At 39.3% G+C, this 26,568-nt stretch overlaps 1 protein-coding gene across 2 annotated transcripts in view; it reads left to right on the top strand.

The window, feature by feature from the left end:
• The window catches only part of RETREG1 (reticulophagy regulator 1), a 121,303-nt gene extending 98,718 nt beyond the window's left edge, over positions 1-22,585 (top strand). For both annotated transcript variants that reach the window (XM_061189142.1, XM_061189144.1), the window contains 6 exons: positions 12,288-12,414; positions 14,517-14,601; positions 16,549-16,686; positions 17,499-17,563; positions 17,760-17,886; positions 20,355-22,585. In XM_061189142.1, coding sequence (XP_061045125.1) covers positions 12,288-12,414; positions 14,517-14,601; positions 16,549-16,686; positions 17,499-17,563; positions 17,760-17,886; positions 20,355-20,848 — 1,036 coding nt within the window. In that variant the 3' untranslated portion in view covers positions 20,849-22,585. The remainder of the gene's footprint in view (positions 1-12,287; positions 12,415-14,516; positions 14,602-16,548; positions 16,687-17,498; positions 17,564-17,759; positions 17,887-20,354) is intronic.
• The last annotated feature ends 3,983 nt before the right edge of the window (positions 22,586-26,568 follow it).

Genomic DNA, 26,568 nt, shown 5'->3' with positions numbered 1-26,568 from the left:
CCCATAGAAACTCACTCTCTAAAGCAGACAGGCTCTATTAATTACTTTTTAGAATTTTGTTTTCCTAAAGAAACTATCACTAGGAGAAATACGGTCTTTTGAAATTTGTCCTCACTCCATAGCATCAGCCACTGCACACCCTCCCTGGGCAAAAGATGCCTGCTCGGTAACCTGTGCCCAGATCCACTTCTCCCTTGCCCCCCGCACATACTCCTTTCTAGTTCGTGCCCTCCCCACTCCCAAATACATCCCCACCTTCCCGCCATGCTGCTGTTGAGTACTGCATTATTTACCATTAAAACATGCAGTATCCATACAGTAGCTTATTGTTAAAAATCTGCTTTTGAGGGAGGCCGACGGCCAATTTAGCAAGCAGTAAGACATCATAATGCGATTCTCATTTTTTTCTATGACTGACAACAGTGATCCTCTTGGTAAGGGTATGTTCCTTTAAGAGTCACCAACGTCATTCACCGGCTTTTAAATGAAGATAAATGGGAGATGCAGTCTTTAAAGGACTAAGGTGGGACTGTGGCCTATGATTTAACGGTGTAGCGTTTTGAATAAATATCTCAATGACTGATAGTCACTGACTCCAGGTTTGCCATATTCCAAGGTACCCCCTTCAACACAAAGGCTGACAACAAATTCTCCCAACAAAATTAATTTTAATTGGCCTTCATTTAAAAAGCCCTCTGGAGGAACTTTATCATCGTTCAGTCTGTTTGGGTTGTATATACCTGTTCCAGCGCGGTGTGATGGGTAAGGTCTCTCAAAAAACAGAATAAGGAACTATATTGTTAATGAAAAATTTTTGCACCATAAGAAATACATTCTTCGGTATTGTCACAGAAGCTTAGGTTTCATGTAACTAGGCCAGAGGTTTAAAAAAAAAAAAAAAAAAAAAAAAAAGGCAGGGAGAGGACATTTCCTTTTGATTCCAACTGCAGTAAATCCTGGATGGTACTTCATTGGAAATTGTGGGTCCCAAACAGAATGCAAAAGAAAGGCTTATATCTGAATTAGCAAACTTGCTTTACAAGAACAATTTCTGTTTTCCTTGGGGAGTGTTTCCTGGTTCTCAGGTATTATCTGTCCTTCGGGGATAAAGTAGAAACCTTTTCTTCCCTCAGGGGTAGTGATTAAAGCAAATCTCCGTGTTCACAAATGAGAGGGTGTTTAATCTCCTGCAGGTCTCAAGTAGGAGCTTGTTCGGAGCTGGTAATGGAATTTAAATTGTTCATTCCCTGGGCTTATGAAAGTCTACTTGTTGAAAAGTTAACAAACTTGAAAACGCTGGAAAATAACTTCTACTGGCATCTGTTCATAGAAACTAGAATCATACAAGAAGTAACGTGATGGGCAGCTGAGTGCCAGGCTTCCAGATGATCTTGGTGGATTGGATAGTTGATAATCTCTGCACCCAGGGAAGTGGCAGGGCAGAGACTGAGGTGGAAGGAAGAAAGGGGCGGTTTCAGAAAGTGACTGATCTCTAATTCATTTGAGACTTGGTATAAAAAGAACGAGAGAGCTCCAAATAAAACACCAAGTTGCCCAGAGGGAGGTGAGGCTCAGCTTCTCAGGGCAGGAAGAACCAACACTCAGGTGGCGCCTCCTGGTCCCTGGCCGGGGGAGAAGTTGTCCACGTGGTTAATTGGTCTGAAAAAGTGACAATTTCACATTGAGTGTTCTGTAATTTCTTAATCTTGTGTTTGCTTATTTAATCCTCCAGTTGACATATCTTATTTGCTTTGTCATGGTTCTAATTCTGTGAGTGTTTGTGCAGGGAAACAGGATCCCTGTTTTTATTTCGTTTCTCTGCCTACACACGATCACACGCAAACACGCCTGCACGCGGAGGAACACACCATGGATCCAGAGGATGAAGAACAATTCTAACACATCGCACTCAGAAATGTTCAAATCTATAACTGGAGACTGACTGACCTTTCTAAGAAAAATTATTCAGGAGTTAACATCAACAGATATTCACTACCAACAGAGGACATGAGACCATTAGTCACCAGCCGAGAATGACAGGGCAGCGAGGGCTCCCGGCCAAAGCATATTTATAGGTGCGATAGGTGAAGCAGCTGTTTGTCCCGGTTGCTAGGTGACAGCTTAGGTTATAACAAATCCCCTTTTATAAAAGTTTGTCAGTATGGGATGTTGACATTGTTAACTTTCTGTAAAATATGGTTTGGCTTCAATTTCCATTTCCTATGGATTAAACATAAAATAAATTAGTGTAAAATAATGTATTTTCTCTGGAGGTACTTTGACGGTTCTTCTAAAGATCTTTGGAAATGGTTATTGCAATATGAGTTCTTAAGGATATGGAAAATCTAAAAAGTGACCAGAAAGGGGTGTGTGTGTGTGTGTGTGTGTGTGTGAACGTGCACATGTGTTTGAGAGGAAGCAGCAATAGCTGAAAATACTCTCTAGTGGATTGAGGTCACCCGACAGAAACAAACAAGGGACTGATTTTCCCTATCCCGACAGAAGGGTGGATATTCATGGGGTTTCACATTCTGGCCGACTTCACAAGCCTCAGTCCCGTCTCCACGGGTCGCACAGGTGCTCGTGGGTCATGTGAGAGTAACGTCTATAGAAGGTGCTCCTGGATCCAGGGATCTCCATGGAGAAGTCAGGCGTTAGGACCCAAGTTTTGCCAGAAGGAATTCCACACAAAATACTAATTTCCACCTCAGGAAACATTTGAAATAAATGAGCCCTATTTCCTGGTTACCTAATTTCGAAGGCAGTTTAATTCTGCATTTACAAGGAAAAAAAATAAAACTATTCCATATCAGTGAAAGTTGGTTTCCAAATTTTTTAGACTTTTTGCCTATGATGTATTCCTACACATATAAAGGAATACACACTAATTATTGCAATAAGTAATGTATAGAAGCATTCGGATAAGTGCATTAAAAAAATCAATAAAAGTCACTAAACTATTTTTGATTTGTTTTTCTTTGTTTGATATTTGTTCATTGTTTATATCCATTCTTTCATTTGATATTTTATGTGCCTCGTAGAAGTCAAGTTCTGTCAGCTGCTGAAGACAGAGCCCTATCTGTGAATCCGTTCAGGGCATTTAAGTCTCATGAGGTGTCAACATTACAAAGGAAAGTAACTACAATTGAAAAATTGCTACAAAAGAAAATGACGTATTGGTGGAGGTGGGCAGGGCTCAGGAGGAGAGATTCAGGGAGGAGATGCACATAGTGTCTGTGACACAGTGCCAGGCCTGGGAGGGCCCAGAGATCAAGGGTATCATTGGCACAGGGTATGGAATCACTTGAGGGTCCTGGCTTGGAAAGAGCTGAAGCAGTGGAGAGAGAAAATAGGAATCTAAACTCCTTGGTCCCAGGCTTCACCTGGGAACCGAGATGCTTTATCGATATCTCTATTTCTGTAGCTCGGCATTCAGGGAGTCCATAATCCGTCCACGTTACTGCTCTGGTGTTCTTTCCTGCTCATCTTTGAAGCGATGCCAAGTTCCATTCCAGAGAGTTCTTCCGGTGTCTCAACCTCCCATTATAAGCATTCTCGGTTCCATTTATGAAGGCCCTATTTTGTGTGTATTTGTTCTGTGACCTCAGCAGGATAGTTAATGTATCTGAGCCTCAATTCCCTCATCTGTAGGACAGAATAAATAATAGGACCTCGCTCACAGGCTGACTGTGAGGATTGAATATGACAGTAGGTTTACGACATATAGAACGGTGCCTGGCTCCTGGTGAGTGTTAGCTGTTATTCTTATCTCACATTGCCTGGAACCCCCATTACTTGAATTTTTCATCAACTGCCTTGGTGTGAATTTTTCACCCTATTAGCATCCTTCCATTCTACTAAAACCATCACCTAAATAGAACTGTTTTTCTAAAAAACACTAATTCTAAAAGATACATGCACCCCAGTGTTCATAGCAGCATTATTTACAATTGCCAAGATATGGGAGCAACCTAAGTGTCCGTCAGCAGATGAATGGATAAAGAAGATGTGGTATATACAATGGAATATTACTCAGCCATAAAAGAGAATTAAATTTTGCCATTGGAAGCAACATGGGTGGACTTGGAGGGTATTATGCTAAGTGAAATAAGTCAGACAGAGAAAGACAAATACTATGTGTTCTCATATGTGGAATCTAAAAAATACAATAAACTAGTGAATATGACAAAAATGAAACAGATTCACAGATATAGAGAACAAACTAGTGGTTACCAGTGGGGGGGGGGAGGGGCGATACAGGGGGAGGGGAGTAAGAGGCACAAGCTGTTAGGTATAACATAAGCTACAAGGATATATTGTACAACACAGGAACTGTAACAAATATTTTATAAGAACTATAAATGGAGTTTAACCTTTAAAAATTGGGAATCACTATATTGTACCCCTGTAACATATAATATTGTACATCAACTATACTTCAATAAAAATTAAAAAATAAAGTGAAAAAAGTAACAAACGAAACCATTCAGGTACTAAAAACTAAAAAAAAAAAAAAAGTAAATAAATTGTCATGCTGATCTCTGTGGAATCTTATTCCATAACTCTTTTGAATAGTTGTTTCTACCTTACAATTTAAAATATATTCTACAGTTCTGCATTGCCCACCCCCTCCCCGGAAAAATGTAGCAGTTTATTTTGTATTGCAAATGCCAGAAACCAAACTGAAACCAGCTTAAGGCGAAAAAGGGAATGGGCTCCACAAAGGGGATGTCCACGTTTGAATTTGTTCTGGGCTCAGCAGAACCCAGGAGCTCAAACCCGACCATCGGGGTTCGTTTCTGCCCTCCTTCTCCGCCTCACGCTCTTCGTCCTTCTCTCTCTCCCCATCTGCTCCACGATTCCTGTCTCTTGTTGGTAATCATCTCCTCAAGTCTAAAGCTCCAGAAATATGTGAAAGGACTTGAGCTTTGATATATTAAAAAATCCCTTTTTTTGCTTTGAAAAATTACTTTCAGTTATAAAAATACCTTCTGACTTTTAGGTTGACTAGTATAAGCTAAAAAGATTTATTATCCTGTAAAGTGTACAATAATGAAAAGAGAATATCTTATATTCAACAGGCTGTCCTCATGTATCCAAGCCCCAGCTTAGTTTTTGAATGTTTTTTCCCCCCAACAGCCCTAGATTCAATGAAATGTCATTTTGTAAACGTGAGTTTCATATATAACGCGAGCGAGAGAGAAATCACTTTGGGGTCGCTCACTGGTAGAGGCTGTGCCTTAGTCATCGCGAAATCCCTGAGGCGGGACTGCTGACAGACAGACAGCCGCACTCAGTGCATGGTGATTGGAATGAACGGACGGGAAATGACACTGAGACACATTATTTGTCCTCTGCCAGGATTCATTTATTTCAGCATAATTTTTGGTTGTGCTCAAAAACGCTTGGGGTGAAAGAGATGTAGCAGGCTGCTGGCACGTGTTCTCTCCTCCAGAATTACCGTCTGTTTTTAAAGAGCAACCAAGTGTCACATTTCTTAGTCTCACAGGGCCCCCTAACGGGGAGAGCTGTGTGCTGCACCCTGAAAACCAAGTGCATCCAAGGTTCACGCATGGCGCCCGTAAACCGTGCAAAGGCTAACTTGTCTTTTAATATAACACTTAAAGACTGTTTTTGTTAAGTAGATTTTTAAAGAAAGAAGGTACACAATCATGTAAAAGAAAGGTACTTTGCTGTACACCTGAAACTGACACAACATTGTAAATTAACGATACTTCAGTGAAAAAAAAAGGTTAATAAAAAATTCTTTACCCACTGAACTATAGTGTCATCATTCATTATCATAATTAATTTGCTATTTTCTTGCATAAATACTGTGCAAGGAAATCACTATGCATATACTAAAAGAGTACATCATTTATGATAGCATCAAAACCCATCAGATTTCTAGGAACAAATGTCCTAAAGGATGCATAACCCTCTACACTAAAAACTATACACAAAAGATACAAGAAAAACAAAATTATAGTTATGTGTTGTTCATACGTGTGTGTGTTTGCGTGTGTGTGTGTGTTCAATAGCGTTTATAATAGGGCTTGAAATATGGTAGCGTATGTCTGCAGCTTTGTTTATCTTCTTCAAGATTTCCTTGGCTGTTCTTGGTACTTTAAATTCCCATTTAAATTTTAGGATTAGGCAGCCGATTGGCATTATAAGTTCTGATGAGATTTTGAATTTGTAGGTCCAATTGGGGAGAATTGATATATTTACAATATGCCAATATGTCTACTCCTTGAACATATACCTCCATTTACTAAGGTCTTCTTTAGTTTTTCTTAATAATGTTTTGTAGTTTTTAGGGTAGAGATTTATACATCTTTAGTAACATTTATTCCTAGGAATTTGGTGTTTTTCTGATGATATTGTAAATGACATACTTTTTTAAATTTCATTTTTGTAAGTTCCTATGTTATAAATAAATGAAAACTCAACTAGAAAAAAAAGATAGGTATGAAAGAAAAATTTAAAAAATCATTCAGATCTCAGTTTGACCATGTGGGTTATTTGGTTCATAACAAAACTCACCACTTTTTATTCCTACGTATCACACAGTTAAATTACTTAAAATCAGTTGGATCCTTTTGGACGTTGCTTTTAAGACGTGTTAGGACCACAGCAGCATTCAGTCTAGGGCTCATTATTCTCCGCTGCTGAGGTAGGACCCTTGTGAGTACTCTGCCCGACGTGTGAATTTTGAGGCTTTCCAGTCTAGTCGGTGGGAAGGATTTCCAGGCATCCTTCCCAGCCCTGTGAGCACAGGACGCTGTTCCCTCTCATCCTTTCCCATGCCTTGTTCCTCACACGTGCGTCCTCAGCTGGAGGGTGCAGGCGAGCCCGCAGGTGGCCCGTGTCCTCTGTGCAGGCTCTGCCTCCCACACTCTGTCCCCCCAACTCCAGCCCCTTTAGACTCTCATTTCTGCTGCTCAACTCGTAGTGGCCAGGACCCACCTGGGGGCACCCAGGTGCCTGCTCTGCGGCCTGACACTTTCTCACTGGGTATTTCTTATTGTAACTCTTAGGATAAGAAACACGTGCCTCAGAATCACCTGGGACACTAATTCAAAAGGCAGATTTCTGAGGTCACCCCAGGCCTGCTCCATCAGAGTTTCTGGAGTGAGGCCATGACAGCTGCTATTGAAACAGTGCCCTGGGGTTCACACACACTTCCCAAGTGGGAACTGCCTAACGAGATTACTTTGGCCATATCTAATGTCTATGCCTAATTGTATTCTAGTAGGGTTATGGAGGCAGAAAGAAGGGGTGTTGGCTTCGGATTCTACTGGGAAGCAGAGCTCCCTTCTGTGCCAAAGGGAGGCTGCTTGTCTGAGGAGCTATCTCTCTAATTCTTCTTCCCTTAGAACGTCTCGGACTGGTGGAACTATATCGGTTCTTCAGTAAACAGCTGCTTATCTTGACCATGCAGAGTGTCTTTTGTCAAAAATCCGTCCCTCTAGTTTCTCTTAAGAAGGAGAATGTAACTAAACGGAATCTGCCAGGGCCTCAGTTTGGTAGCTTTTCTGGCAAGCTCTGCACAGCTGCAGATCCTTGGGCAGAGCCCATGTGAAAGATGCCATGGCCGTGGGAAGGCTGGGGGGTGTGGCTTCTCACTCGGAGAGTCTGGGAAGTTGGAGCTGGTGGTCACAAGGGAGGGATTCTTAAGAGGTCCTTATCTCCTGGCTGGAGGGAGGTAGGAAGGAGAGAGAAACTAGCTGGAAGGAAGGAAGCAAGCAAGGGTAGGGAGAAGGGAAGGAAAGAAAGAAGGACAGACAGACCCACAAAAGGACCTTACTTCCCTTTGAACCTGGAAAATGCATGTTCTCTCTGAAGCTATGGAAGAAAAAAACTAAGCCCTGGAATATTCATGCTGAAGCCATTGGTAGCTAATTTTCTCCCTTGAATGAGCTTCAATCGTAGAAGACTTACACTCTTTGGTGAAGAACTTGGTAAAGATTCACACTGTTTTTCAGCCTCCTTTTCTGTTTGTTGGGCCTTTCGTTGCACGTTGATCAGCGCCAAGGATGGTGGGAAGACAGCCACACACCATGTGAAAGATCTGTTTCCCTAGCATCGTCCAGTATTCACAGGAGATCCTTTCTCTGATTATGTGTTTTCCAGATAAGGCTCTCTAGGAAAACCTAGAGTTTCATTATGTAGCAACTCAGAGCCTGTGTGTGCGTGTGTGTGTGTGTGTGTGTGTGTTGTGTGTGTGTGTGTACACGTGCAGATGTCACTTGTATTAATCGTTGACCAACCATCAAGTATGCATCTTACTTCCCAATAAATATTTGGATTCTGCACAGGAGGTTCTCTTTTTTTCTGGGATGGGTAGGTCTTAAATGATGCCGTGTTGATCCTGGTCAATCACACCTCATTCCTCCTGACTCTAGGAAAGAGTAAGGAGGAGCATCACATGTTCCTTCTTGTTCTAAATTACAAGATGTGGCCTCTTCCAAGATGTCATTGAATTTGTTCTTCCCTTGCAGAGGGCACATGTTTTAAAGTGAAGAGAACCGTGTTGGAAATCAGGAGCCTCCAGTCAGGCTCTGCCCTGAACTAGCTGAGAAAATGTGGGTTTCACTTTCCTTGTCTATAAAAGAAGGGAATTTGAAAAGTTGACATCAATTGGCCCATCTTATTCTAAATTACATAACTGCATTATTCAAATATATTATGTAACTGTATTACCTAAACTGAACCGTGGTGACATAAATTAATGGTAGACTGTATATAATGGAAGACATTAGAAATGTATGTTCCACTGGTCCTCAGAATTAGTCACTGGACAATTTAAAACTATTATGAAACTCCCAGAGAGTGATGGCTAGGTGCATGTTTTATTTAGAGTGTACATGTAGAGTGGCACCTCTTCTTTGCCCTTGAATTCGGATTTTCTTCTTAAATCATACATATTGCCATTAAATTTTATTCAGGACAATCTACACAATTATTTTATCTCAGACATTTACTACTCTTCCCAAAACCCATTTGGTTAGATAATATTTTCATGATTTACACGATGCATTTCTCATTTCTGTTTGTGATGGTAACAGTAATTCAGATATCATTAGAATTGTTCAAGGCGATTTTTAAAAATTTTGGCCATGCCATACGGCTTGTGGGATTTCAGTTCCCCAACCAGGGATTGAACCTGGGCCACGGCAGTGAAAGTGCTGAGTCCTAACCACTAGACCACCAGGGAACTCCCTAAGGCGATTTTGTTAAAAATAAATATAAGTAACAATGGAATTTATTGTCCCAAAGTACTGTCACAGGAGGTAACACTTGTATTTTGACTATAGGATGTGAAGTGGGATATACTCGTGTAAGAATGTTACTCATTAAATAAAAAGAATGATTATACATTTAAGTATCCAGGAATTTTAAATCAAGGCCATATGTGTGGACATGTATAGCTTTAAGAACAGAAATACATCGATTCTTGTGTACCCAGCACCTAAATGAAGATATAGAACATGACAAATACCCAAGAAGCTCCCACTTGCCATCTCAAGTCTCATTCCCTACACACCCCCATCTTAGGTATCCCCTCTCCTGAATCTTGTTTTTTTTTAATCATTTCCTTGCTTAAATAACTGTTAGCTTAATGTGATTCTGAGCTTTATATAAATGAAATCATGCTGTGTATATACCTCTGTGATGTTTTTCTCAATATTATGATCCTGAGGTTCAGGTATAAACATGGGGTTTGAGTTCCTTCATATCCATTCCATCTTTCTTTTTTTTATTTTAAGGGAACTTTATTATTTTTATTTACTTATTTTTGGCTGCGTTGGGTCTTCGTTGCTGCGCGCGGGCTTTCTCTAGTTGCGGCGAGCAGGGGCTACTCTTCGTTGCGGTGCGCGGGCTTCTCATTGCGGTGGCTTCTCTTGTTGCAAAGCACAGGGTCTAGGCGCACGGGCTTCAGTAGTTGTGGCATGCGGGCTCAGTAGTTGTGGCTCGCAGGCTCTAGAGCGCAGGCTCAGTAGTTGTGGCGCACAGGCTTAGTTGCTCCGCCGCATGTGGGATCTTCCTGGACCAGGGCTCGAACCCGTGTCCCCTGCATTGGCAGGTGGGTTCTTAACCATTGCACCACCAGGGAAGCCCATCTTTCATTTTTGAACACAACTCACTTTATTTGTTCATTATCCTAATGGAAGTATATTTTAAATTTGCTTCAGAATACAAAATGTTCACCCATTCCATTGGCATTGTTAAAATAATAATAAACAGTTCCATTATAAGTTTTTCGTTGATTTTTGTTAGAATTATATTTGCCAGACAGGTTAACCAAATCCTTAAATACTACTCAGTATGCATAGAGAGCAGAAATTAAAATCTGTATTTATGTCATACACTGAGCAGTAGAGTAGCCTACCCTTGCCAATTTGTAACAAGCCTATGTTGTTCTAGAAAGGAAGCCACAGTTCAATTTCAGTTTTTACTCTCCTGTACAAAATCTTTTCCCATTAAGCTGACATACTGGCAAGATTTTGTTACAGATAGTGGCCACTATATGTAACATAAAAACTTAGTGTTTCTTTTAATAGGTCTGGAATCGTTCGTAGGATATGCATAGTGCTAGATTTGGTCACCAATGTAAACAGGCTTGCTCAGTGGTTCGAGCGTGGGAAGAGTTAATGAAGGCATAAACTGATAGCTAAACGTCCCGAAAAGTTCATTTCTTACAACAGTCAGGAAATCATTTGGCAAATGTCTACCTCGTGGAGTAGCATCAGCCTGGACACCGGGCAGCTCGGTGACTCTCTGGCAGAGCATGGGTTGAGGCTGACAGAACAAAGAGGAAGGACAAGAACTACTTTTTTTTTTTTGCTTTTTTAATGCTATTGTACTCGTTTAAATATAACTTAAAATTTATATTATAAAGGGAAATTGTATTATTTAATTTACAATTTCCTTGATGTTGATTCGAAAGTTTATTAAAAAGAAACAGAATCTAAATGTACACAGTTTCTGGGTAGTTGAGCATCTAAGGGCCAAAGTAGTTTTAATTTGTCGCAGGGCTACTGGAGTTGAATCCAGAGATCAGTCTCACCCTGACACCCTTGCAGTCATAGCTCAGATGACACTTCACTAACAATGTGTCCTCTGCTAGACACATTTGTTGAAAATTATCTGTGTAATAAATGAATTTGGGTGCCCTTAATAGAGCTTGTTTGAGCTGGTATATTTATGTGATGAGTTCGGATTGCAAGAGTGGGATTTGAACTTGATGGCATTGTAACTTCAGGAAATGCCCAGTATTTGCATGTCTTCTTCCTGGAGCGATTGTTACTAGTTTTTAGCTCACTGCCATTTTTGTGGGAAAATGAAGGCGGGGACCCACAGCACGTGCCTGGCACACACACCACATTCAACACATTCTATGATGATGATCGGGAAAAGATACTCTAGACAAATACGGGGTATTGTGAGATCCTGTTGAGTTTGACAGTTTTCTACTGAGTTGACCAACATAGTATACAGTCGGCCCTTGAACAACCTGGGTTTGAACTGCGTGGGTCCACTTAGAGTGGATGTTTTTCAGTAGTAAATTCTACAGTGCAACAGGGTCTGTCGTTGGCTAAATTTGTGGATGCAGAGGAACCACAGATACGAAGGGCCAACAATAAATTATACATACGTGGATTAACTGCAGCATTGTACAAGGATCAACTGTGGACTGACAATGCTTTGTTCGTGTTGATGATCGGGATAATGATAAGATTAAAGCCAAGGTTTCTTTAAAGGTACTGTGGCTTTAACTACCTTTAAGGTTTAAAACATTTCTAACAATCCTACAAGGCCCTGTATGATCAGGTTTCTTCCTACCATGCCAGCTCCCTGCAATGCTATCCTCTGGTTCGCTCTACTGCAGCCATACTGGGACCAATGGTGCTTTAGCTCCTTCTCACAACAGGACCTCTTGCATATGCTGTACATTGTTCTGTCCGGAGCCCTTCCAAGCCTTTATGGTAAATAGTGCAAATCCAGATCATAGCATAAAAGTGACATCTTCAGAGAAGATGTCCCAAAGCCTCCACCCTATATTTTTCCTTCGTTGTGACCAGATAATTGGGAGCTCATTGCTTGCCTTGGCCTGTGAACTTCCTTAGACAGGTGTCTGGCTTGTTCATCTCTGAATTCACATGGCTTTTCCAGAGTGTGGCCACTAGGAGGTGCTCAATGAATATCTGCTAAAGCAATAAATGTTGAGTGAATCGTCCAAAGTTCAGTTAAAAGTTTTTGTTTTCTTTTTCTCTCTTTAGCTGGGAAGTTATCAATTCCAAACCAGATGAAAGACCCAGGCTCAGCCACTGTCTTGCAGAATCATGGATGAATTTCAGCTTATTTCTTCAAGAAATGTCTGTGTTTAAACAGCAGAGCCCTGGCAAGGCAAGTTTTCCAGAAAAGGAGAATGATGTGTGTGCTTTAAAATGTGAAATAAACTTGGAAACAAATGAATTAACCTATTTTATTAGCCTGTAAGGGTTCTCCAATTCTGAATATAATACACTAGGAACACATGCCATAAAAACTGATATTAGCAAGGTTCAGAAATGTTAGTGTTGTTAGCACTAGAAAATCCTTAACCTTATATTTTGAAATTGGATTGGATTTCTATTTTATCCATATTTATGTAGCTTATTAACTAAAATGAATGATGATTTGTCCTCTCAGCCAGACCAAGGATAAAAACGTGTTATTAAGAATTTCAGTTTATATTATCTAGGCTGGTTCTCAAGTCAAAGGAACACATAGCCCTTTGAGGGTGTTTTGGGAGGTAACTGAGTCTCACTTTCAGTCTAAAAAGTGGAGATTCTTGTGTGATTTACTTAAGAAAGAAAATCTTTGGCAGAAACATCCACAGTGATTATATAAATGGAATGAGTATTTTTCCAACAAACATGAAAACCCACGAGGAGCGAGTTGAGTGGTTTGAAAGGGGTTACAAGAAATGCCCACTATAGGGTTTTTATGTGTAGAGACAGCTTCCACTGTATCTTGACAGCACGGGTGAGCTACAGAACCATCAATAGACCCCTTCCCTTCCAGTGCTATAGAAACGAATGTCCACCTGTAGTTGGAAGGAAGAACCTAGGAATGTCTTCATTTAAAATCCCTCTCTTTGTACCGTGTTACAGGAAATCTAACTTCAGTGAGTAACAGAACTATATTCGGAAACATTTTGAGCATACTAAAGTTGCAACGTTGTATATGGATCAATTATTTTAATCACTGAAGGTGATTTTTAGAATAGATATCGACATGGTAGCGGGGTGGGGTGACTTGTGTTTTTGATGCTTATTTTACTGAGATGATTAAACACATTTTTAGAAGATTGTGAACTTAAACTTCTGCATTGGGTTGCATTAATATACCCCAAGTCAATTAACCTAAGATAACGATGCTACAAATTTAGTGGATAATATGAAATCCCTTTGCGAAACTGAATTCTGGATATAGTAATGCTTTTATTTGTTCTTTTAACTTTTATGGTCTTTCCTCTTCCATTTTGCTATTAGAATTCCATATTCTTCAAGGATCCCTGATGTTTGAGAAACAGCTCTTAATTTTGTTTTCCTTTTGACTAGTGAATTTATTAACCCTGTGCCAAGAATGAAAAATCAAAGTTAATCTGAATTTTAGACCCCCTTGCTGTTTCTCTTAATCAGTTATTGATCAGAGTTATGTATCCTTTCCTTGTGTGTCTTTTTGAAATTCCCTTAATGAACTTTCTTGGCTGATCAGTGAAATTTAGTACCATAATTTAAAGGTAAAGCAAAGAAGTAAGATAGTTTATTTTAAATAATAGAGTGTGAAAAAGAAGTGAAGACTTTACGGGAGAATTTTTCTGTCTTGATGTTTTACTTACTTAAAACAACCAAGATTCTTTTGGCTTCAACTGACAGAAAGAAAATAATCAAATTTCACTGGTGGAATTTAGTTTCATTCGCCAAACAGATATGGTTAGGAAGGAGGATAGTAATGGCCAGTCGATTTATCCCGGCTGCTTATCAGCTGTGTGAATTACTGTTATATTTATGTAAATACCTCTAATTTCTATAACATGTTTTGCTGTGTTTATGAATTTCTGTGGATTTATAGAAACAGTTTGAACCTACAGATTTCATTACTGGGCTGCATTGTTTTCAGCGAGTGACCCTGAGTAAAACAAGTTTCTGGGTCCATACTATTCTTCAGGTCTCTTGCATCTGGTAATACAGCTGCAGGCATGATTAATGGGAGATGTTGTTCTCTGTGCCAGAGGTTAGCTTCTGGAACCTTCAAAATGATTATCACTTAATGTTAAAGTGGGCTAAGGCTGGTTGAACACAGCAGTCATTAGTCAGATCTAAGTGCAAAGAACACTGTTTGAAAAACATTTGCCATAACATGATAGATGGCATGTAGATCAATAATTTTGTGTGTATCCTGTGCTCTAAAGTATCTTGATGTTATGTACAACTGTCACATGTTACTTCTATTATTTTTAGTTTTGTCTCCTGGTCTGCAGTGTATGCACCTTTTTTACGATCTTGGGAAGTTACATTCCTGGGGTTATACTGAGCTATCTACTGTGTAAGTATAGTAGAGCATTTGTCTAATTGATGTGACACACATGGTATCATTTAATGGTCTACAAGACGTTCCGCAGTTTAGAAGAGGAGGGATGTGCTCTTGATTATAAAGCAAGTTGATTATTCTTTAATTTCCTGCTGTACAAAGTTTCTCCTTTTTCTAGAGACATGTTGCTATTTCAAAATTATAAGAATAGCTGTCAAAAAGCAAGGTTATAAGTGATTCATTTTATTTTAAATTATGTCAGTAAAGCTGTAAACAAGCTCTACTCTCCACCCCCCACAAATACATGAATACTTTTGCCGTTGTGCATGATCTGCGGCTCAAAATATAATTAAAACCACAGTGAGACACCATTATACCTCCACCAAAACGGCTGAAATTAAAAACACTGACTGTATCAAGTGTTAGCCAGGATCTGGAGTAGCTAGAATTCTCACTCACTGTTGGTGGGTAGGTAGAATGGTACAACCACTTTGGATTACAGTTTGGTAGTTTTTTAAAAGCTACTATGTGACCGAGGCATTCCACAGCTAGGTGTTTTCCCAAGAGAAGTGAAAGCATACACCTATACAAAGACTTGTCCACAAATGTTCATAGTGGCTTTATTTGTGTTAGCCAAAAACAGAAGACAATTCATATGTCCATCAACAAATAGATGGCTAAACAAACTGTGGTACATCCATACAATGGATTACTACTCAGCACTAAAAAAGTGATGTATGCAACAGTCTGGATAAATCTCAAAATAATTAGATTGAGTGGGAGAAGCCAAGTAAAAAAAGAGTACATACTGTTTGATTCCATTTATATATAATTCAAACTAATCTTTAGTGACAAAGCATATAAATGGTTGCCTGGGGATGAGGCGGGTAGGGCAGGGAAAGACCAGAGGGAGGGATTAAGAGAAACACGAGGAAACTTTTGAGGGTGGTATGGTCACTATCTTTATCATGATGACAGTTTCTTAGTTGTATGCATATGTCAAAACATCAAATTGTACACTTTAAATATGTGTAATTTATTGTATGTCAATTGTAACTCAAAAGTGCTGTAAAAAAGTTTCGATTTCCTGCTTCTCCTAAAAAATATAAAGATCTGGCCCTGCCACCTTTAGATGGGGCAGTCGCTCTCCACCCAACTAACCCTCGTATTTCCCTAGTTTTCTTGCACCAGCCTTTAAAATTTACATATACCTCCTTGTCTTCTAGAGATATTTGAGTTTGCAACTCCTATTTAAAAGGTAAATGGGCACGTGTCCTGACAACAGCAGAGAAATAAACAGTAGGGAATACAATGCATTCCCTGTGTTGATCTTCATTTCTTTTTGTATTCCTAATGCCTCATACAAAGGGCCAATGGTCAGAGCTCACATCCATTCTCCAAGTAAAACTCATGTGGAATATCAGCCCTTGATCTGCCTTGTTTAGGAGGGAAAGGAGAAGAGAGCTAGGGAAAGAGAGTCTAATATGGGCAAGGCATTATTCAGATGGTCTGTATTTATCTCATTTATTCTTCCCAGCAACCCCAAGAGATGATGTTATTATCCCAATATTACTGACGAGAGACTAACAGATAGTTAATAACTTTTCTATGGAGAAATGATCATTTAACAAATAAGTAGAGTTGATATTTTAATCCAGGACTGTTGTCGGGAAAGCACGTAACCTTTGTATAAATTTTGAGGGTAAGAGGATTGAAGGGATGGAGTTATCTAATTGCAAGTCTTTGAAAACCATGACTGTTGGGTTGTGTGTATATAGGAGAAAATGGTTTCATTACAGGGGGAAGAATAAAAACTATGGACTTATTTCACAGAGGCGCTTCCCTAAGAAAAAAAAACCAATTTGTCCGTAAGGGAACTGAAATAATTTTGTGACATACTAAGATGTAGCCTTTGGCAAGTAAGGTCACTTTCCCTAAACTCTCTTCCTCCTTATCTTGCAGTACTATGTGCATTTCTGTGTCCACTGTTTAAGTGTAATGATATTGGACAAAAAATATACAACAAAATCAAGTCATTTCTGCTGAAACTAGATTTTGGAATCAGAGAATATATTAACCAGAAGAAACGTGAGAGAGCTGGTAGGTGACGTTTGAATTTTAGATTCCACGCATGAGATGAGACATCGGCTGGCTATTTATTATGAAATCACCTTTAATATATTTCAGGGTGTTTTAGCCTTTCACCACATATTATTACAGAAGCAAATCCCCCCAAAGTAACATAGCTTTTTCCTGTTTTAGGCTTTTATGCTTTTCTCAAACATACAACAAATCGACTTTTTAATCCAAATTGTCAGGGGAGAGAGAAAAGGCTTCAACACTTCTGTATTTGCTACTTATTATTTATTTTCTCTAAATCGTTTTCTTTGGGAGTGGACGGTTGCAAGTAACAAATGACACAGGTAGTAGGGCTGTGTGTGGGAGCCCTGTAAGAGGGGGCCAGTAGAACAGGGGAAGGAAAAGAAAATAGGGGGAAGACTAATGTGCCCCTTTTTCACTTTTTCACTTGGCCTGTGACCTTATAGATTCTCAAACTAGAGGGAGCATCGGAATTGTCTCAAGAGCTTATTACAGCTTAGATCGCGGGGCCCATACCCCCGAGCTCCTGATTCAGCTGGTCTAGGGGAGGGCCCGGGGATTTGCCTTCCTAACAGTTTCCCAGTGATGTGATGCTTCTGGTCCAGGGGCCACACTATGAGGACCACTGATATGGACCATTTCCCTCGGAAACCACACAGTTGCAAATCCGTGGACCTTGTTATGTGCAAACATTTAATTACGTGGAGGCGTTGGAGAATATGAGGATGGTGGGGTAAGGATATATAATGGGTGAAATACACACTGTCTAAGCTGGCCAGGAAACTGAAAGCTTCCAAATTTTTTCCCAACAGAAGCAGATAAAGAAAAAGGTCACAAAGATGACAGTGAATTAGACTTCTCAGCTCTCTGTCCTAAGGTATTTTTTATTTAGTTTTCAATTTGTTCCTGTGTGGTTTGACTGTAAATTTATCTAAATGTACCAAAACTGGAATGATATTCTTAATAGACTCCTCCTGTTTCTCTAAGATGATTGAACAATATCAAAAGGAAAATGTTTCAAAAGATTCCCCACAGAAGTTTGAAATGTGTCACTGGTATTTATATTAACACAGATTAGCCTGACCGTTGCCGCCAAAGAGTTGTCTGTGTCTGACACAGACGTGTCCGAGGTCTCCTGGACTGACAATGGGACCTTCAACCTTTCAGAAGGCTACACTCCACAGACGGACACTTCTGACGGTACGCTCACACTTCTAGATGCTCTGATTTTTATAATTACGAGTGCGTGCAAAGATATTTAATCTGTCAACTGCTGACTGGATAAACAACGTGTGGTACATCTACACAATGGAATCTCACTTGGCTATAAAAAGGAAGTACTCACGTTTGCTACAACATGGATGAACCTTAAACACGTTATGCTAAAGTGGAGGAAGCCAGATACACAAGTCCACACATTGTGTAACTCCATTTCTATGAAATGTCCGGAATAGGCAAATCCATGCAGAAGGAAAATAGATTAGTGGCTGCCAGCGGCTGGGGGAAGAGGGAATGGTGGGTGACTGGTAGTTAATATGTTTCTTTTTGGATGATGAGAATATTCTAGAATTAGATAGTGGCGATGTTGTACAGCTTTGTGAATATATTAAAAAACACTTAATCGTACACTTTAAAAGGGTAAGTTTTATAGTATATGAATTATATCTCAAAAGCTATTTTTTTGAAGAGTATGAGAAAAACATCTAAGCTAATCAATGTCCAAATCTGCCTTTATTTTGAAAACAAATAATTGACAATGAAAAAACTTAACTTCTGGAATATCTGGTGGCATTGTTTATAGCAGTAATGGGATGGGGGAGGAGAGAAGCTAATTCCATATATCCAGGGCTAGTCCTCATTAAGAGGGACTGAAGCATGGGGGGCAAGTTTCTCAAATCCAAAGCTGATTTCAGGGTTTCTCATATACTTTTTTTTTTTTTTAACTAACTTGTTTTTCTTCCAAGTCAGTTAAAAAAAAAAAAAAGCTTTCTTTTATAATTAGATTAAGTACAGTTTAAAATGAAATTTGAGACAAGTCTTGGCAATAACTTTTGCTAGTCTCATTGGATTATTTCAAGTCATTTTAACAATATACTGAAAATATAAGCAGGTTATAATGGAGGATTATGAATAAATTATTTTATATGTGTCTTTATAAGCAAGAACACACTTTCTTTTTCTAGAGGAAGGAAGAAGGCTGTGTAGTGTTGAAAAAATACAGGTTTGGAGATTGGGAGACCCAAGTGTAGCCTTGCTTTTGTCATTAACTTTACTGTATGACCTTGAACAGGTGACATAATTTCTGTGGATCTCAATTTTCTCATCTTTAAAGTGCATTAGAACAAGAGGGTCACTGAAGTCCTCTCAAGCTCTACAAGCTGTAAATACCTACAAGACCAGGAAAACAAACCCTTTGTTCTTAAGCATTCTATCTCAGATTTACACAACAAAGGGAGCCACAATAATGGAACCCATATAGAAGGCTTTCATTAATTAAATTGAAGATTCCAAAGAGTTACGGAAAGATTTTCTGTGAAAAGTGAAAAACAATGAAATCACTGTCTGCCTACTAACCTGACATTGCTTTCAAATGTCCCAAATCTTAAAGCGTTCCTGTATATATTCAGGACCTATGTTTTACTAAAACGGTATGGTTAATTTCAGCTACATTCATGGAAAGCTAAATGCTTCCATAAGCTCTTAGGTTGAATATGGAATAGAAGAAACAATAGCTTCTTTTAACTCATTGCTTTAAACAAACACAGTTACAGATACTCAAATAGATCTCCATGAATGATAATGCAAAGGCTGGATAATAGTCACCATCTCCTGGACCAAAATCTATGAAGACGTCCAACTGAAATATTTTTTATTTTGGATTATACATATCCACATTGGCTTAAGCTAATCCCCTCCTCAGGAGCAGGATGAAATTTTGGTGAACGTTTAAACTCTAGTCAGAGCCCCAAGCTGACATTAAGACAGGTTGAATAGTAAGTCATTACACACTTTTTGTGTTTAAGAGGAAAGCTAAGGCCATCGGGGGACATGTAGTGTTTGTGTGTACTTGTGGAGAGAGTGTCCCAGACTTGGGGGGGGTCTGATGGGAGGCTAGATGAATGCCAGAGTGATTTCAGAGGATTCCAATTAAAAGCAGGGATCTTTTAGACAATTTTCTGATTTCAAATTTATTATGGTTTATTACAGGGTCTTATAAACCTTTGACTTTCTATTTTTTGTATGTCTGAGATAGTAAAGGTTTATCAATTACTACTTTATAACTTAAAAGTTGAATCATAAAAAAAAATTTATGGGCTTCCCTGGTGGCACAGTGGTTGAGAATCTGCCTGCCAATGCAGGGGACACGGGTTCGAGCCCTGGTCTGGGAAGATCCCACATGCCGCGGAGCAACTAGGCCCATGAGCCACAACTACTGAGCCTGCGCGTCTGGAGCCTGTGCTCCGCAACAAGAGAGGCCGCAATAGTGAGAGGCCCGCGCACTGCGATGAAGAGTGGCCCCCGCTTGCCGCAACTAGAGAAAGCCCTCGCACAGAAATGAAGACCCAACACAGCCAAAAATAAATAAATAAATAAATAAATAAATAAAATAATTAAAAAAAAAAATTATTATGGTGCTTAAGCATGAACTTCTGTTCTACATTTCACAGATCTTGACCGACCTAGTGAGGAAGTTTTCTCTCGAGACCTTTCAGATTTTCCATCTCTAGAAAATGGCACAGGAACAAATGATGAAGATGAATTAAGCCTTGGCTTGCCCACTGAGCTCAAGAGAAGAAAGGAGCAGTTAGACCGCGGTCCCAGACCCAGCTCAGAGAGGCAATCAGTGGCTGGTCTCACCCTTCCTCTGAGCGGTGACCAAACCTTCCACCTGATGAGCAACCTGGCTGGGGACGTCATCACCGCTGCGGTGACTGCCGCCGTCAAAGACCAGTTAGCAGGCATGCAGCAAGCACTGTCTCAAGCTGCTCCCAACCCAGGGGAGGACACAGACACGGAGGAAGGGGATGACTTTGAACTACTGGACCAGTCAGAGCTCGACCAAATTGAGAGTGAATTGGGGCTTTCACAAGACCAGGAAGCAGAAGCACAGCAAAATAAGAAGTCTTCAGGCTTTCTTTCAAATCTACTCGGAGGCCATTAGTCTGGGAATCAGCTTGTATGACAGAGCACAGATAAACTACCAAAAAAATTCAAACAAGCAAAAAAAGAAAAAAAACGAAAAAAAAACTTTTCGAACTGTGAGCTTTACTGATTACTTTAGAATTTTTTTGGCCTTTTATTTTCCCTTCTGCAGTGAGTTAATTGGATATATATCAGCTGACACTGATAGATTGATATTTCTCATAGTTATTTTTATGTAATGCGCATAGAAATGAACTTTATATATATGTATATATATTTACTGTGTTGTCAGAGTTGAATATTAGAGGTTGTTTTTAAAGCAAAATGAAAACACCCAATTATTGAGATCCTCCCATTAGTATTCCTTATTTTTTCTTCACAATTAATTTTTCAAGCATGCAAAAACAGTTTATTGTAACTTGCTGAAATATTAACAGTTAATTGTGAAACATGCTATATTGGCTCCTTTGTTCCTAATACTTGGAAAGAGTCAAAAAATTTTGGTAGATTTTGACGTAAAAAGACAAACATGATCAAGGTCACTTTGGTTGAAAGACTTGGGAGATACTGTTAAAATTCATTTCCTAGGAAAAAATTTGAAAATATATTTAACTACGTTGGATGGGCTAGTACATTTCCACGTTATTTTTGCAGTTACAGACTTCAGGCTTCCTTGTAAATGGCGTGCTCCATTGACTGCCAGCTCTAGTCTTGCAACAGGTGGTATTAACCCATCGAAAGCAAGTAATTAGATATCATGTAGACGGTGGTTTCGATGTAAGCAGAGATCGGGCTGTGCTTTGTTGTTCAATTGTCATATATTTGTGATAGGGATGTTGTGAGTGCAGATCTATTCTGCCTGCTCAGAACTAGGTTAAACCTCATCTTTCATATTATGGAAAAAGTCTCTTAAAATTGTGAAACTAGTTCCTGGTATGTTCTATGAGTGATATGGTCATCAGCCGTAGAGAAACGAGAACTGTTTTTGTAGTCTGACTCTCCTACAGGAGAGAAACTTGCTTGGTTTTCAAGTGTATTTATTTGCCATAGAAGTCTAAATCTGTAATCTGTTTCTTCTTAGGAAGCTAGAATATATTTTTCCTTTATTTTAAACTTTTTAGATCACTTTTAAATAACCAAATTGACTTAGGTGTTTAACAAAGGACTAAAGAGCAGAAATCAAGCTAATTTTGTTTTTGTGACAGAAACTTTTAATAGTGTTGAGGGACCATGTCAGCAACTACCAACCATCTCTTCAATCTTCAGGTACAGCTGGCATTTTGACAGATGCACACAGACATCTGAGCCCCTCAGAAAGGAAGGATAATCCAAGAATATAGGACATCTGTGGTCCCCTCCCTTTACTTTATCCCTTCCCTTATATGTCTAAAGCGTAATGATAGGTCATCTGACATTTTAATGTAGCATCTCTTATTTATTTTTTCTTTCTGAGGTATTAAAATATCTAGACTGAATTTTGCCAAATATTAAAGGGAGAGAAGTTACTGCAGACTCTGAACACTTGCTTTTCGTGATTGACGATGCTTCTATGTCATTGGTGCCTCTTGACTGTGTTTGATGTCCTTTACTGATACAAAGTGAGCCTGTGCCTTCATTATCTTGCCCGTTTCGTTTACAAATGAAAACCTGGTGTTAGATCTATGAACTGTGTGGGTTTGCAAGGAATATACCTGAATTCTATTTCAGTAAGAGTTTCTGGACATGAAGAAAAATACAGTCATGTATTTATAAAATAGTTTGTTACCAGGTTTATTTTTTTTTTACGTGTATGTTTCTTCACTTAAAAAATATTCTTGGCCATGAAGTCAGAAAGTTTAAAGGTCTTTTCAGCTTCTTCATTGAGGGGAAAACAAGAAGTTAAATAACTTAAGTAATTAAAGAATGTGTTACAAGTCACTGGACAAGCTTACAAGGAGATAAACTCACGATCTGATGGCGTGAACAGTAAAGCTAGAATCAGATGTTATAAACTATAAATTAAAAGGGGCTTGGGGAGGTTGTTAGGGTAGAAAAATATGTTACAGCCCTATGGTGGAGACATACCAGCTCTCTGTGGACAGTAGGATTATAACCACACATGCACTTCAGTAGTATTCGTTCCAGAATATATGTGGCTATAAATTTACACAATGTAATAATGGTACTCTTAATACTATCAAACATAGGGATGTCAAGGGGTTTCGTTTTCTCTGTGTGTGTGTGTGTGTGTGTGTGTGTGTGTGTGTGTGTGTTTGGCAGGGGGTAGGGTGGGGGGAACATTATATATAGTCCTGTTTCTGGCTTTAAGATGTACTAGCAATAAACCCTGTGATTGATTCAGTACAGTGGGAAACTACAGATTCCTTACCATGAGAATTTATACAGTCATTAAAATGGGAAGCATGGATATTTCTTAATTGTAGAGGAGCTGTAGAAAGATGTTTTGTTCACTTCCTGTAGGAAATGCTGAGCAAAACCATACAATGGGAAAAGCATACACTGATCATGCATTTTGATCTGAGGCAATAAAGCAGGGCTGAAGTTCAAGCTTGTTTTGGAAGGTGAGTCCAGGCTTAAAGCCATATTTATATTCTCATTCTGAACATCTTTACTTTTTTTCTACCCTAAAAATCTTCAGAAGTGATTTTTTAAAACTGCTCCCTCCCCAATTTAGTGGAATGTTAGGAAAAGAAACTTTTATGAGGTTTGGCAAGTGGCAAACGTCCTCAACGTATTTTGGCATCTCACTCTTATATCTGAAATAAGTGCGACTTTATTCCTTTTTAAAAAGTGGCAAGTGCCAGCATACTACTGATTTTAGGCCAGAAGCAAATCTACACTTAAGAAAAAAGCGATTTAAAAGTTTTCCTTTTCTGTTTATACCTTAGGTTGATGTAGTTCCTTATACTGCTCTGGCTATGTTAGTTATGAGATAAGAAATTATTTTGAAAACCCTTCCTAAACTACTAGCCTTCCTAAACTACAGGTGTCACAGGTCATGTGTATCACAATGAAGACACAGTCTCTGAACTATATTTTTGTATATTATTCCTCCTTTTCCACTGAAGCATTTAAGGTAGGATGGGATGTCAGAATTATGAGTTCTGGTTCTGATGTTAACATTATGACCCTAAGACACAATGTCAAGTCACATAGCATCTCAAACCACCACCTCAGTTTCCCCAAACATAAAATTAGGAAGCTAATTCCTATCCTCTCACACAGGGATGTTTTGAGAATGAATGAAAAAAAAAAATGTCTGAAGCATTTTCGGGGGGAAAAAACGCTGTATAAAACGAAGATAGTGATCTTTTTCCTACTCAGCTAAGCCATCTTTTTGAACATTAAAGAAAAGTCAATCAACAAGAACCTGCTTACAAAAAACTCTAAAGTTCTTTTAATGGGCTTAGCATGATATTGGCCTCATAATCCAATAAATCCTGTAGAATAAGAGGATAGACAGTGTTGCCAAATGGTCTGTTATTTCATTTGACTCTGAAACATGTGTAAGGTTCTACATTAGTCATTGTGAATGCTTCTAACACTTCCTGGCTGTGGGACTGAAAGTCACCTAACATCTGTACTTGTTTCCTTCACCTATAAAATTAAGATAAAGCACCTGCCTCATAGTATGTTATAAGGATTAAATGTCTAAGACTGGGGTTGGCAAACTACCACCCATGGGCCAAATCTGGCCTGCCACCTGTTTTTATGGAATATTTAAAAATATAATTTTCTTTTTCTGGACTTCCCTGGTGGCACAGTGGTTAAGAATCTGCCTGCGAATGCAGGGGACATGGGTTCGAGCCCTGGTCCGGGAAGATCCCACATGCTGCGGAGCAACTCAGCCCGCGAGCCACAACTACTGAGTCCACATGCCACAACTACTGAAGCATGCGCGCCTAGAGCCCGTGCTCCACAACAAGAGAAGCCACCGCAATGAGAGGCCCGCGCACCGCAACGAAGAGTAGCCCCCGCTGGCCACAACTAGAGAAAGCCCGCTCGCAGCAACGAAGACCCAATGCAGCCAAAAATAAATAAATAAATTTAAAATATATATATAAATATTTTAAAATAGTTCCAAAAAACCCAGAAGAATATTTTATGACATATGAAAAATACATGAAATTCAAAATTCAGCAGCCATAAAGAATGTTTTATTAGAAGAGGGCCACACTCATTTATGTACTGTCTATGCATCCTTTTATGCTAAAACAGATAAGTTGAATAGTTGTGATGAAACCATAGGCCTACAAAGCCTAGTATATTCACTATCTGTCCTTTTATAGGAAAAGTTTGCCAATCCTTGGTCTAATACGTAGAAAACACTCAGTTACAGTTAGGGTCCTGTGTAATCCTCATGACTACAATTAAGTGGTATTAAGAGCTTTTCTCAGAAGGACGGGGTCAAATAAATTGTCCAAAGTCACACAACTACTAAGAGGAAAAGCCAGTTTGACCCCCAAAGCCTATCCTCTTTCTAATATGTCACACTACCTAATATTTTTCATTTTTTAAAAATACATTAAGAATGATCATGTTTATGGGCTTCCCTGGTGGCGCAGTGGTTAAGAATCCACCTGCCAATGCAGGGGACACGGGTTCGAGCCCTGGTCCAGGAAGATCCCACATGCCGCGGAGCAACAAAGCCTGTGAGCCACAACTACTGAGCCTGCGCTCTAGAGCCCGAGAGCCACAACTACTGAAGCCCACGCGCCTAGAGCCCGTGCTCCACAACAAGAGAAGCCACCTCAATGAGAAGCCCGCGCACCGCAACGAAGAGTAGTAGCCCCTGCTCGCCACAACTAGAGAAAGCCCGCAAGCAGCAACGAAGACCCAATGCAGCCAAAAATAAATAAATAAATAATTTTTAAAAAAGAATGATCATGTTTGTAATAGTTTAACAGAATTTCACTAAATATTAAAGATTGATTTTATTTGATTTATATTAATTTTTCTTTTTTCAAAGAATCCACAAACCAGCTGATCCAAACTGTTTTAAATGCTGCAATAACCAGATTTTGCTATAAATTTCAATCCCTTGTTAATTTAAGAAAACTTCGCATATCTAGATATCCAAAAACTAAGAGGTAGTAAAATGTTTTAAAATTGTTTATTAAAAATCATAATGCTGGGCTTCCCTGGTGGCGCAGTGGTTGAGAATCTGCCTGCCAATGCAGGGGACATGGGTTTGAGCCCTGGTCTGGGAAGATCCCACATGCCGCGGAGCAACTAGGCCCGTGAGCCACAACTACTGAGCCTGCGCGTCTGGAGCCTGTGCTCCGCAACAAGAGAGGCCACGATAGTGAGAGTCCCCCGCACAGTGATGAAGAGTGGCCCCCGCTTGCCACAACTAGAGAAAGCCCTTGCACAGAAACGAAGACCCAACACAGCCAAAAATAAAATAAATAAATAAATAAATAATAAAAATAAAGGAATTCCTTTAAAAAAAATCATAATGCTTTACTTAACATTTTTATGAACACACAAGTCATAGAAGTTGTAAATCATTTAATAAATGTATGTTTTATATTCTATATTTATTACCCCCTATAAGTTAACCTCAACTAATCCAATCACCTTCATACTTTTCCCCTTAAAAATCAAGTTGCCACTGCAATATAGGGATGTGGAAAGTAGTATCAACTGACTTGAAGGTGACCTTATTAGTTTTTGTCTTAAATTGTGTAATTATCAAAGATCACCATCCCAGTGTCATCCAAGCTGAAAAAGAACATC

The sequence above is a fragment of the Eubalaena glacialis genome, chromosome 4 (genome assembly GCF_028564815.1).
Source record: "Eubalaena glacialis isolate mEubGla1 chromosome 4, mEubGla1.1.hap2.+ XY, whole genome shotgun sequence".
In the NCBI taxonomy this organism is placed as follows: Eukaryota; Metazoa; Chordata; class Mammalia; order Artiodactyla; family Balaenidae; genus Eubalaena; species Eubalaena glacialis.
This window is presented reverse-complemented; position numbering and strand designations above follow the sequence as displayed.